Below are 12,901 nucleotides of genomic sequence, written 5' to 3'. Positions count from 1 at the left end.
AGCAGTCACCTGCCAAACTAGAGCTCATGCTTTGTGTTTCAGGGCTCACTTTTGACGTGCTTTCAGGGAATCTTGGCATGGTTCTTAGCTCCCCAGTGCCAGATGTAAAGAGCTATGGAAACTTCAGTGATATCATACTCGGAGCTTTAGTGAACATCGTTGTTCTGATAGGCAGTGGCTGCTCAAAGTAATGCTTATGGGGCATTACCCAAAGCCCGGTGGAATAGGAAACGTTCCCACTGCCTTAATTGGACTTTGGCTAAAACTGCAAAATTCTAAGGATGCCTGTGGCTGTTGATGTTTCAATGATCAATGTAATTATTCACAGATTGTGTCTGGAGACTGTTCAAAAAGGACAAGCTGGACAATCAGAGCATAAATTTTATTGATGAATGTTTAAAATTAGGACAGTACGACAACGGTAGCAAAAAAATAGGGGAAGTGGGTATGACATCAAGAGAAGAAAATGACCTTTTAAAAAGGACTTGTTGCTACTTGATTCTCCCTCAGAATAGCAAATTCTCTTTTCAATAATAGTATGTGCCCCTTTTGTGGGTTTATTTTGAGGAAAGGAGTATATCTAAACTGGCAAATCTTCAGTAAGGAATGTTAAGCTGTTGTTGCAAGTGATTGGAAAGTCTGTCCCCTGTTGTCATTTTCAGTGTGTAAAACGCTTGACCAGGGGCTTGCGCGTGCTGTCCCGAGTAAACATCCTTGTGGATTTGAGGAGTTAGTGGGTGCTATTCTAGTAACAGTTAAAAGTGAGTATTAACAGTTCATTCTTGTTTAGACCTCAGCAATGCGTGTTTTGTTTAAATAGGTGCAAATGCCATCCAGATGCTTATAAAAGCCTTTATGGGTAATAACCTGGCCAATCAAAGGGCATGGTTAGGCAGTGATGTCATGGCGATATTTAATATTTTACCACAGAGCAATGTGCAAGGTTCTCCACAGCTACCCACATGTTTTCCACCGCAGTTGTCCTGTTTGGCCCCTCTTTGATCTGCAAGCTTCTTTTCAGCTTAATGCTGGTAAACGTCCTCTCTTGACAGCACCCTTTGCTCCTGTCCGCCATTATCTGCTGAAGTTCAGAAACCAGAGCATCACTTCAAACAGCAGAGCTAGGGAGTAGCCGGTCAGAAGAGATTCCTGAGGCATGCAGTTCTGGCATAATCATTCAAAGATGTTGGAGCTGGGGCTGGGGAGGGGGTTGGACAGAGGTGTATGTGAACGCAGAGCTGTGGGGGTTGGCCTCTGGTCACTGGTAAATAAGTGAAGGCAGGTGCCAGAGAGTCTAGACACAGTGATTTCAGTCCTGGTCTGTGGTATCTGATACTCAATATGGGACTTGTCTGATTGAACACTACTGCCTCTTCATTGCACATGCTGCAGTCTTTTTACTGCCTTCCTGTTAAATCAGTAAAAGATGACAATGGACATAGTAAAAGCAGAACAAATTTAATTTTAATATTTCCTATTTGGCAGCAATTACTCTTCCTTTTGAAGTGGCACAAGAAGCAATCAAATTAAATGAAGACATAATGGGAAACATGGAGCTCGTATGAAACTATTATTTTAAAATTTGACGGAGTTTAATTGAAACTGGGTATATTTTTTCCTTTTATAGAGAAGTAGTTCAGTAATTAACAGTGTAATCCCATCCGGTTAAACATCTCTTTTCCACAGATCTTGTATTGTGTAAGTAATGAGAATGTTTCCCTTCAAATTATTCAAAGGGCTTTAAAAATCTCTTTTTAAAGGTTTTGTAGCTGAAGGGTTGCAGGGGGTGATTTTTGAGTGGTCGTGTTCTATGCATTAAGTAGCTACATTCTTCTCTGCTTAATTTCTGCTTATGTGATCATCAGGCTTACGGATTTAATAAACTAAAGGTTTTAAAAGTTCTTAAACTCGCCAAGGGAAATCTGATTCTACCTTTCCAAGACAGAGAGGAAGAAATCAGTGATAGCTTTTAAATCAGTACATGAAAGCCCCAGGAAAAAGACATTAATCACTGTGTTGCGACCTAAATATGTTTTATGTATCTGGGGGTCCCTTTGGAATGACAACCTGCTATCTGGCAAGAGATAAACGTGCTGAACTGCTGCAGTAAACTGTTGTGGAGTGACATTCCTACAATCCTATTGTTCCCGATTTTTCTTTCTCTCCATGGATTGCTTACCCTATTTCTCTCATGTTTAATGCATTACGAACTCTCTTGCCACCAGGGGGCAAGCATACAAATATTTAATGATTAGAGGAGCTGCTTTCTTCCCCCCTGCCCGGTTTCTGACACAGCTGAGCTATGTGTATTGTATTTTATGTCCTGTCTTATCTTTCAGTTCAGTTGTTTCTACTGCCAGTAATCTCCGTCTTGTCATCACACTGCTGTGCATTATAATTTTGACATGCCTTATGAACTGAGCAGGCTTTAGGAGCAAAACGGGGGATATCCTACAGCCCCTCAGTGGGGAAGTAGTGCTGCTTGTCTACTGTAGCACTGGGAAAAAATGAAAGGGGTGTGTTTGAGCCATGTTCATGTATTCAGTATGCTGTTTTAAAAAGTGTCGCGTTTGTAGTGGACAAAACTAGAGTAGATATATGGCCTGTATTGTAATGGATAATAGGGGAGCCAGGTGTATAAAAGGATGGCAATCTAAAGGTTATTTGCCTGTGGAATCTTCCAGGAATTCACTGACAYGTACTAAACTGTGGAACAGGATTATAGGCAACAGCCTATTTATTTATGTTGACCTAGGTTGTTCCCTTTTGTTACCAAAAGAACAGAAGTACTACTGGGAAGTCTTTGGCTGGTATACAGCAGTGTTCAGTTCTAGCAATGAGAGCTGCAAGAATAAAACACGCTGCTGCAGATACACCAAAGCAGATTTACCTATCAACAGAGTAATCTCAAAGCATAATAGTAGTACAATTATTCTGCAGTTAAATATCTGTTTAAACAGTGTCATTATTTTATTAAACAGCCAAGTATTACTCTGGCTTTCCGTGAACTAATAGTTCTTCTGTATTAAACCTACCTGATATTTCAAAACAAACTTAGTCACTCAGAAGCTTGTTTGTTTGTGTGTGTGTATGTGTGTGTGTATGTGTGTGTGTATGTGTGTGTGTGTATATATATATATATATATGTGTGTGTGTGTGTGTATATATATCTATATCTCCCCTTTTGCATTTTAGAAGCATTTTTATCCCCAAATAGTGGAATCATACATCCTGTGACCTTGACCTGTGTTGTTTTCTTGTGTCTGTAGAAATGCTGAATATTAAAAAATAATAATTAAAAAATTTACTATAGTTGACATAATAGCATTGCTCCTCTTCTAATGCTTTGGAAAGATCGATGAGTGACCTGTGTGCTTGTGTTTCTTGGCAGTTAATGAAGATGCTCTTTGAGTGTCCTGATGAGCGGGTTGACTTGGAGCTTATTTCCTTCTGTATTAACCTTGCTGCTAACAAAAGAAATGTGCAACTTATCTGTGAAGGTAAATGTCCTGAAACTTCACTGTTTCCTTGGGGATGACAACACTCTGTTAAGATATAAATGCACTAGTTTGAGTAATGATTGCAAGCAAATGACCATGTCCCTCCCAAATCGGTCTTGGTGACAGAAGTGACGCTGAGTGGCCACGCTTGCCCACATCTCTTGTATGTGCAAGCAGTTCTGTAAAACGCACTGGTGACCTGAAAATGATGGTTATATACAGAGATCAAGATTTTGTTCTACCTGATGCCTAAAATCTTTCTTTAGCTAATCCGTTTCACCTGTCAAAACCAAATTAGTAGTACAATGAAGACTTCTAATTACATCTTTCCATTAAAAACAAAAAAAAGAGAGAGAGAGCGAGCATCCTTTGGGTTCTAGTGATTTGTTATGTGGTATAGATGGGCTCTGCTTTTCATTCAATAGTTCAAAGTTGCTCTCTCCTTAGCTCCCTACACTGCTCTTCAGGTTTCATTACTTTCATAGTTACAGTTTGAAGCAGCACATTATTATTCAGTAGCTCTTATTTTCACATGTACTCAAAATTTTCACCCTTAACCTCTACAATAAATTACTAGAATTTAAATCTAAAAGGGACAATTACAATCAATTAATTCTATGGCCAGCACTTCCACTTAACACTTCCGTCTATAGCCATGTACAAAGGGAAACAAGGATATCCAATTTTGCATTAAAGGTTTAAAAGAAAAAAAAATCAAGCTAATAGCACTTATTAAAAAGGCAAGGTGATCATTTAGAACCATAAAAGTGGGACTTGTCCTGTGCAGTCAGATACTTTGAATCTGTGTATCTGGTTTTTATGCATATATTCCCACACAATGCATTCCATTATATTCTACATGGCTGGTAAACAATCTTGTAAAGCATAATGATGTGTTTATTCTATGGAGTGAAGTGCAGAGGTCCAACATCTCCACTCACTGTAGTGTGCTAGTAACCTGACCTATTCTTTCATAAAGTGAAGGTGGGTAGGGACAATTTGTGAGCTTACAAAATATTTAGAGTTTATGCTGGGAACATATGCAGAATTGTTCTAGTGATGGAAATGAACAGTGTGCCAGGCTTCTTTTGGAGGTGTAACGCACATCTAAAGCGTTTAGGTATTTATCTGACTTTCTAACACGAAGTGTCCCACCAATACATATGGGCATAGTAGCTGTTTTATAGAAATTATAGAATAGAACAGGTTTGTTCCTTTCTAAGTAAAACCTGGAAGCAGAAACAGTTTCTGTCTAGATTCTTTACCTTTCCCTTTTAAACTTTTTAAAAAATAAAGCTATTGCTGTATCTTTTTGATAGGCCAGTACTTTCCTTCTTTTTATTTGGAGGATTTGCTAAGTCGTTGTTTCTTTTCAGGAAATGGTTTGAAAATGTTAATGAAGCGGGCTCTGAAATTTAAGGACCCATTGTTAATGAAGATGATCAGGAATATTTCACAACATGATGGGCCAACTAAAAACTTGTTTATTGTAAGTACTAGCTATTCCCTAATGTGATCTCTGTCTTTTCCTACTGGAAAAGACTCTGGATTTAGACATCTGTTGTCTTTTGCTGTTACGGGTATCCTGTTTGGTCCGTACCCACTTTGGCTCATGTGGTTTGATTAGTACTTATGTTTTGTTCTGTAATGCTATTTCAGTTGATAAGTCAAGCTTTGGATCCCTTGCTACAGGGAAACAGGTCTTCAGCTGTATCCAATAAGTCCCTGTTCCAAAAAAAAACCCTCATAGAGACAGGGCAAAATAAAGGGGTTTTGACTGTACCAAGTGGTTTGTATAAGTGGATATTCAGATCTGTTTTAAAAAGTCTCATAACACCTGCTTACACTTGAAGTTCCCTTCTTCTGAAGGGACTTACTTGTCAAGGGCTCATTGTCCAGCACTGTCATTAGAACTAAATTCCTAAGTAGAATTGCTGTAAATATTGAATGCAGAATATTCAGTTAGCTATGTAAACCCTCCCCCTTTAAAAACAAACAAACAAAAAAGCATACTAATTGTGAAATTTTAAGTGTACTATTAAAATGAGCATTGAATATCAAATCATCTTAAAACAGTACAGTATTAGTAAGTAAAACTCATGGCTATCCTGTGTTTGGAAACCTTGTAGTCACTTCTCAAAATCTTTAAGAAGAGGAAACCATTACTGTCACTCAGGCAGTATAATGCTCACTGTCTTCATTCCTTTTGTTTTCTAGCAGCTTTCATAAACTTTGTTAGTGTGCACAGTAGATACTTTTTGTCTGAAGAAATGGTCCACATCTCTTAAAAAGGGAAGGAATGAGAGGAAGAATGCTCAAATGTTTTCTTGAATCATTCTTCAACTGATAGTGAAACTACCTTACTAGCCTCTCCTTGTTCTTTTGAGAACTAGTTCTGATTTGACTAAGTTGTGAGTTCTTCAGAACCCCAGGCTGTCCATATCTAATACATTTGCTATCTATCTGCTGCTGTTTTTTCTTTAGGATTATGTTGGTGATTTAGCAGCTCAAATATCAAATGATGAAGAGGAGGAATTTGTGATTGAATGCCTGGGAACACTTGCAAATTTGACCTTACCTGATCTTGACTGGGAACTTGTGCTTAAAGAGTATACGCTGGTTCCATACCTCAAGGATAAACTAAAGCCAGGTCTGTACAAAGTTTGGTTAGTCTTTCAAAGTAGAGTCTGTTTCCCTCTGGTATTTGTGGTTGTTTTAGGAAACATAACATCGAAAAACAGAAGTGTATGTACAAATAAAGTATAACTGCCACCAGATTAAGAATTTCTAAGGGACAGTGCTTTCTGCCATCTGACTTACCAGGCTCTGCAGAAGATGACCTCGTTTTGGAAGTGGTGATAATGATTGGAACAGTTTCTATGGATGACTCTTGTGCTGCTCTGTTAGCCAAATCTGGAATCATTCCTGCGCTCATCGAGCTTCTAAACGGTATATTGAGAACTTTGACTTTGGGCCTTGCTTTTCAGAGATGTTTAGGTGCTATAGCTGCCCGCTGACCCAGATGCACCATTCCTTTCCCCTTGCAAGACAGGGGAAGGTGTTCTGTTTATGAAAGGAGGAACAATTACTCCATTACTGATAAAGAGATGCTGACTAATGGTCTAGTTGGTTTGGTATAACTGCACGTGTACAGTTCTGGCTGCAGTATGTGTATTTCTATTTGATTGGAGTGGGGAAGAAAAGAGTTTGTGTTGTCAGGAGATGAACCTCACATGCATACCATTGAAGTGTCTAATTGACATGTAAGAGCTAGATGTTTCTCTAAACACCAAGGGGTTCTGTTTGTGAGACCTGAAAACTGAAACTGTGTTTTGCCTTTGCAGCTCAACAGGAAGATGATGAGTTTGTCTGCCAGATCATCTATGTCTTTTATCAGATGGTCTTCCACCAAGCCACCAGAGATGTCATTATTAAGGAGACTCGTATCTTTTTAAAGAGCAAACGTTTAGAACTTCAGTTCATTTGCCATCATTGATACTTGGCCCATGTTTCTGTTGCATAAACCTCTTGGTCTCAGAGGTCTCTTTGTAAATGGTTTATTTCAGCTGAAGGGGGGGGGGGGTGTGGAGGAAAGCCAAGCAGCTTAGGTACATAGAGGAACTGCAAGATGAATACTAAAGAGGAAAAGTTAATTTGATTTGAAATGGGGGGGCATTGGACCAGATGACCCATTAGTTCCTTTCCAATACAAATTATTCTATTATTTGTTTTGCAAATCATAGTCAAAAGTCATAGTCTGTAGAAAAATTATACAGAGCATTGGCAAACATCTTGTTGCATTGCAGCATTACATGTATATGTTGCGTAGTCTGAAGTTAACAAGTGCATTAAAATACTTTTAAGATACTTTAAATACTCTAAGACACCATAAACACAATCCACTTCTGTATTTTGTGTCCACCTAATTATTCTTTGCATTTTGTTTGGCATAAGTCTCCCAGCTTCTCCATACCATCAAAACTTGGATTTATGTTCCTGGCTTTCCTCTTTTTCTCCTTTTTTACCTGACTTTTGGTGACTGAATGTTCTTCATGTTTCCAGTTCCTGCATGTAACAGATCTGGTAAATTTTTGATAAGATACTTGTAACTCATCCTCTTCAATCATTTCTTCTCATTCTTTCAGTCACTTCTGATGTTGAGCTTATTCAGATGATCCAGAAATTTTGGAAAGAGATACTAGCTGTCTTTGTGGACCTTAAATGAGTATTAACTTTTACTGAAACATAAAGAACAGATTTAATAGAACCCTTGCAAAGATAACTGATTAGTGATGTACTTTGCTAACAACATAATAACTAGCTGTTAATGTCTTTTCATCCTTTGAGCTCTGATGCATATCTGAGAAGCTGTTTGGGAGGTTGTTCTTTGTCTCCTGTTTGGACTCCGGGATGGCTAGTTTTTATAGCGCCCCCCCCCCCCCCAAAAAAAAAAAAAACAACAAAAACAACCCATCTATTTGTATTTATCTGTAATGATAAAAAGCCTCTACATTCAAATAACACTTTTCTCTTTCAAATTAACAAGACTAGTAGTAATGCTATAGTTTGCACAATAGACCTATTCTCAATATTTTTGAAATAAATTGAAAATGTTTTTTTAACATAAAATGCTCCCCAAAAATTACAAAGGAAACTTTCTCAGCAGATGAAACAATGCCACACAAATTTTTAGAAAACATGTTAGTCCAAAAGGCATATAATGCATGGATTTCTGGTGACAAATTGGAGCATGCATTCTTTGTAAATGGCACATAAGTTTTCTTCAGAAATTTGAAAAATAGTCAGGTGTCTTAAAATGTGAATTACTTTAATTCACAGGGAGGGGCTAGGGGGAAGGCTGCTGAACTTGACATATTATGGAAAACTTCACACTGGAGTTCTTGATGAAATTTGCAGTTGGAGGAGCCCAGGACTGTGATAAAACTAGCATTTATATCCTTAACTGTTTCTTCCCAGAGGCTCCAGCATATCTTATAGACCTGATGCATGATAAAAATGCTGAGATCCGCAAAGTTTGTGACAACACTCTGGATATTATAGCGGTAGGTCTGACTTTTCTCACGTGTCATTCAAGAACCTCTTTGCATGACATAATTTGGAAATAGTCACTGGATAGGAATAATTTGCACTTGCAGACTGAAAATATTTTTTCATGAGCAACTTCTTAATCACATAAGTGAAAGATGAATTTTCATGAGACAATGACAGTCATTATTCTGGGCTGTGTACCAAGTTTCTTTCCAGAAAGTGCATATATACTTTGAAAATCCATACCAGTTAACGACATACTGCAAACATTTTTTTAAAGAATGCTTTTTTACTGGGAAAAAGAACTATTAATAACATTGCATAAATATGTCAAGCTTTCATTATTTCCTAGTTCTCCAAACAAATGGCTCTTGTTACCCAGCAGCTTTTATTCAACTTTTCTTTAATGCCTGATGCCAGTGTTTGTTTGGAGGGAAAAAAATGTGGGAGGCAATCCTGGAGCTGACTTTTTTTTTTTTTTTTTTGCGCTGGAGAAGGTTATTAAAGCAGTTAGTATAATCTTGAAGTTTATAATGTTGTCCTCAACTCGTGGATAGGTTTCCTTTAGCTACACAGCTTAGTTTGACCAACCACTCATTGATCAGAATAAACTTCTGGGGACAGTTGTTTTGTATGAAACTTGGAAAAAAGAAATACTACTATATTGTGAATCCCTATTGCCTTATCAGCTCTTATAACACATATAGCATGTGTAACTTGCTTCTGAGAATCCTGTTTTTACAGTACAGTGTAAGTCCTTGACTCCAGAGGCCAAGGTGCTCTTCATTAAAGCAAAAACAATCTGATATTGATTCCATTTAGAAGTTGCATTTCATTGTTAAAATCCTTCTTGGACTGTTTAATTGGATGGACTGTTGACAAAAAGGAATTTCACTATGTAGTAGTGTTTTAGCATTAACTAGATGTCCAAGTCTTTTGGATCTGCAGTACCTATCATGAAAGTCCTATATCCAAAGAGAACTTAGTTATGAGTTGAGGGTATTATTAAAAACTTTGACTGCTTAAATGCTTTTCCTACCATCTACTCACACTGTCATCTTCAGTTGAATTATGAATATTGCAGCTTGCTCTCAGGGAGGTTTCATATAGAGTAAGACCTAAATTCTACTCTGCACAGTACTATAGTCTCCTGTCCTTTTCTTTTATACTCCAGAGTAATGCCTCCTTTGTCTAAAGTAACAAATAAAATTACATAACATTTTTTGTGTTGGATTTTTTTTTTTTAATCTGGCTCTGCTTTTTGCTTCATGGAGATATGGAAGGAAAATCTTGCTCCACTAATCAGTGGCAGAGCTGCTATGGCATTCACTAAGGGCAAGGTTTTTAACCAAGATGAATTAGCACTTAATACTTATTTCTGGTGGGCATTATGTTCATCTTGCCAAGATCAGTCATTTCCAGCGACAGCTCTGTTTAAAACAGTAGAAAGACTTTTATCTACTAGGTGATGCTGGACACTATGCTGAAGAGTACACTCAAAACTTGTCTTTCCTTGGTCAGTGCAGTTTCTAGGTGTCTTAGCAGTTGATTTGTTCATATGGGGAAGCCTCACAATATGGTACTTGCATTTTAGTAACTGAATTACTTTATTAATAGCATCAAATCAGCAGATCCATGATCCTCCAATTCCAATTCTGAGACATCCTTTTTGTGTTAAGAGTAGTATTCAGCAATGTTTATTTGGTGGGATCTAGAATAATAAGTACATTGAGACGGCTTCACATTCAACATTAGCCTCTTAATAAACTTTTTTTTTTTTAAGAGGTAATCTTTATGGTGGGCATGAATAAACAGAGTGGTGTGATATTGGATGGGAAGGACTTTTAACTTGCATAAAGCACTGAACAGGACTTTTGGGGTCTTGAGAAAGAATAAGGGGAAGAAATGAGCTGATACTGCTGATATTGGGGGTGTGGGAGAAGAAACCTTAGCATATACTAGGAGTATTTTGTATAGTAGTAAATGATTTCTTTCTTTAGTGCTGGGATAATGCCACACTTGAGCAGAATAGTTTTCATTGGTATGCTTTCTCAGGAGGTCTTTTCTGCTTTCTGCTACGTAGGTGTTGGTTTATAAGTTGCATAAACCATAACCATCACTGTGCCTGCCTGGGGAGAGCAAGCCCAATAGGCCCACTTCTCTGGGACACAGAGGAAGCCACTATTCCATTGCTTTCTTGGCTATATAATAAGCTGGTTGCACATCATCTCCTAATACCAGCAATCAAGGCAGATGATAACACATCGTGGAGGGTCATGGGAGAAAATATCAAACCTTTAAGTTATCAGACCCTCAGATCTTGATAGGTGTTTTGCCATTCAGTTCAGAGGATATGGTAAAGCAGCGTATAAACACTGAGGTGTTTGGCTCTGTGGAAATTTTACACTACTAGTACCTTCTGAGGTGTCTGAATAGACATAGATCTCAGTCTCTAGGACTGGTGGAACTTCTCCTCAGTGCTAAATCCACAGCAAGAAAAAAATTAAGTTTGCAATCTTGTTGTTCCATACATGCTGACACGATTAGTTCCTCTGATGATGGAAATCAGAAATTAAATGTTGGAGAAGATAGATTTGACACTTGAAAATAATTTTTTTCTCAGGCAGACAAATGCTTCTTTCACTCGTCAATAAGCTCTATATAGTGTGATTCAAATAACACTGAAGAAAATCAGATGCCATATAAGCCTTAGGGGAGATATGCTTTCTGTAGTAAAGTAATTGTCACAGAAATTATGGAAATGTTACACTAGTGATGATTGTTTAATATAGCTTGGCTGGACTCTACCACTGATGAACTGAAACAGATGTGTTGCTTTAGCGTGGTATGTACAGGGAAGTCTAGGGTTTGCACTGGTAGATGTGAGATATCCATTTTGTCAACAGAAAAAATCTGTGTTGATAAGTTAGGAATGGTTCGGTTTTGTGCTGTGTGCTGAGTCTTGACATCAAGCAGGGAGTTTAGTGAACTTTACACCTAACCTGGACAGGTTGGATGACTCAGTTAAAAGCCTGAAATCAATAGCTAGTTTAGGGCATTCTACAGGATTCTCAAGGAAATGAGTTCCCTTTTCCACTGAATCAGAAGCCTGGACACCTGCACTGTAAGCTTGTGGAAAGAAATGTCAGCTGACTTTAGATGGTTTTATTCTGTTCACCTCAGATGGTATTATCAAGAGCTGAGGTGGTCATTAAGCTCTCAGGTTTTTGGTACTCTTTCCTAGCTCTCCCTTACTGCCTTTTTTTTTTCTTGTTTATTCAAAGGATATTTAACCATAACCAGACCTTTAGACTGTGTAGTCTAATGAGCCTTCCCCCCCATTTTTCCTGTTCGGTGTCTTGAGCAGCTTTGAGTCCAGGATTACTGTACCATCTTGGTTCTACTGTGGTCTGGAGTGGATCATTATGCTTTCTGCAAAGCAAAATGTTTTCTAGATAGCTACAGCGTTGTCCGTATGTCCATTGCTCCAGGAAGGGCCTTGTGCTGAAGGCGTTATTCCAGCTCTCATTCTTTGCCCCAACTAGTTGTAACGAAAAGCAAATAAAATTTGCCTCATATGGAAAGCTATGTGTTAATGAATGGCTTGCATCTTTCTCTGCTAGCCAAGTGCCCTGGCACAGATCCTCCATGTTGTGAATGCTGGAATTTCACATAAGAAGCAGGAATGTGCTGTGAACTCTCAGTGCTTTGGGATTTGGGGTCAGCTGTGCAAGATGTTGGCCAGCTCTCTCAGAATCAAGGAAGAGCAGACCGCAGGGATTTGGTGTGGACTTTATTTGGATAGGCACTGTACTATGAAAATAGATAACCTTTGACTCCATCTTGGTGTCCTCATTTCATGAAAAGTGCTGTACTGCCTCCAGGAGAAGAGGTTCAACCTTCACTTGTCAAGACTCTCCACTTCTGTGGTGTCTCTGTCATCCTCTAACAATTCTGAATAGAGAGAGGTGGGGAGAAGAGTAGCTAGGACTGCAGGCTGTACTGCTGACGCCTGTTTTCAGTGATCAGCTTCTGCATTGTTAAATTTGAAATCAGTCCACTTTGGTGCTGGTGGCTGTGTGTGGCAGAGCACGCACCCAGCAGGAAAGGCTCTACCTGGACTAAAAGAACAGTAACCACACTAGAGGGAGCATTAGAAAGGGCAGGTGTGTCCTAATTCTTTTTGTCTTCACATACACCTGTTTTTGTAAGATTTTTCTACTGGTATTAGTGCTTGCGCTTTGAGTTTTAAGACTAGGAAGATGAGCCAAACCACCTCTCCCAACCACTGATCTCTGTCACTTTCATAACAGCTGGCCAAGGGGTTGCATTAAATTTTTCCAGACTAAAAA

At 38.5% G+C, this 12,901-nt stretch overlaps 1 protein-coding gene across 4 annotated transcripts in view; it reads left to right on the top strand.

The window, feature by feature from the left end:
* Nucleotides 1–12,901, top strand: part of KIFAP3 (kinesin associated protein 3) — a 67,165-nt gene that overhangs the window by 24,164 nt on the left and 30,100 nt on the right. For all 4 annotated transcript variants that reach the window (XM_026084770.1, XM_026084771.1, XM_026084773.1 and 1 more), the window contains 6 exons: nt 3,392–3,500; nt 4,877–4,989; nt 5,985–6,150; nt 6,324–6,449; nt 6,845–6,943; nt 8,478–8,563. In XM_026084770.1, the coding sequence (XP_025940555.1) occupies nt 3,392–3,500; nt 4,877–4,989; nt 5,985–6,150; nt 6,324–6,449; nt 6,845–6,943; nt 8,478–8,563 (699 nt within the window). The remainder of the gene's footprint in view (nt 1–3,391; nt 3,501–4,876; nt 4,990–5,984; nt 6,151–6,323; nt 6,450–6,844; nt 6,944–8,477; nt 8,564–12,901) is intronic.

Source organism: Apteryx rowi, unplaced genomic scaffold (assembly GCF_003343035.1).
Source record: "Apteryx rowi isolate R43461 unplaced genomic scaffold, aptRow1 scaffold_65, whole genome shotgun sequence".
In the NCBI taxonomy this organism is placed as follows: Eukaryota; Metazoa; Chordata; class Aves; order Apterygiformes; family Apterygidae; genus Apteryx; species Apteryx rowi.
This window is presented reverse-complemented; position numbering and strand designations above follow the sequence as displayed.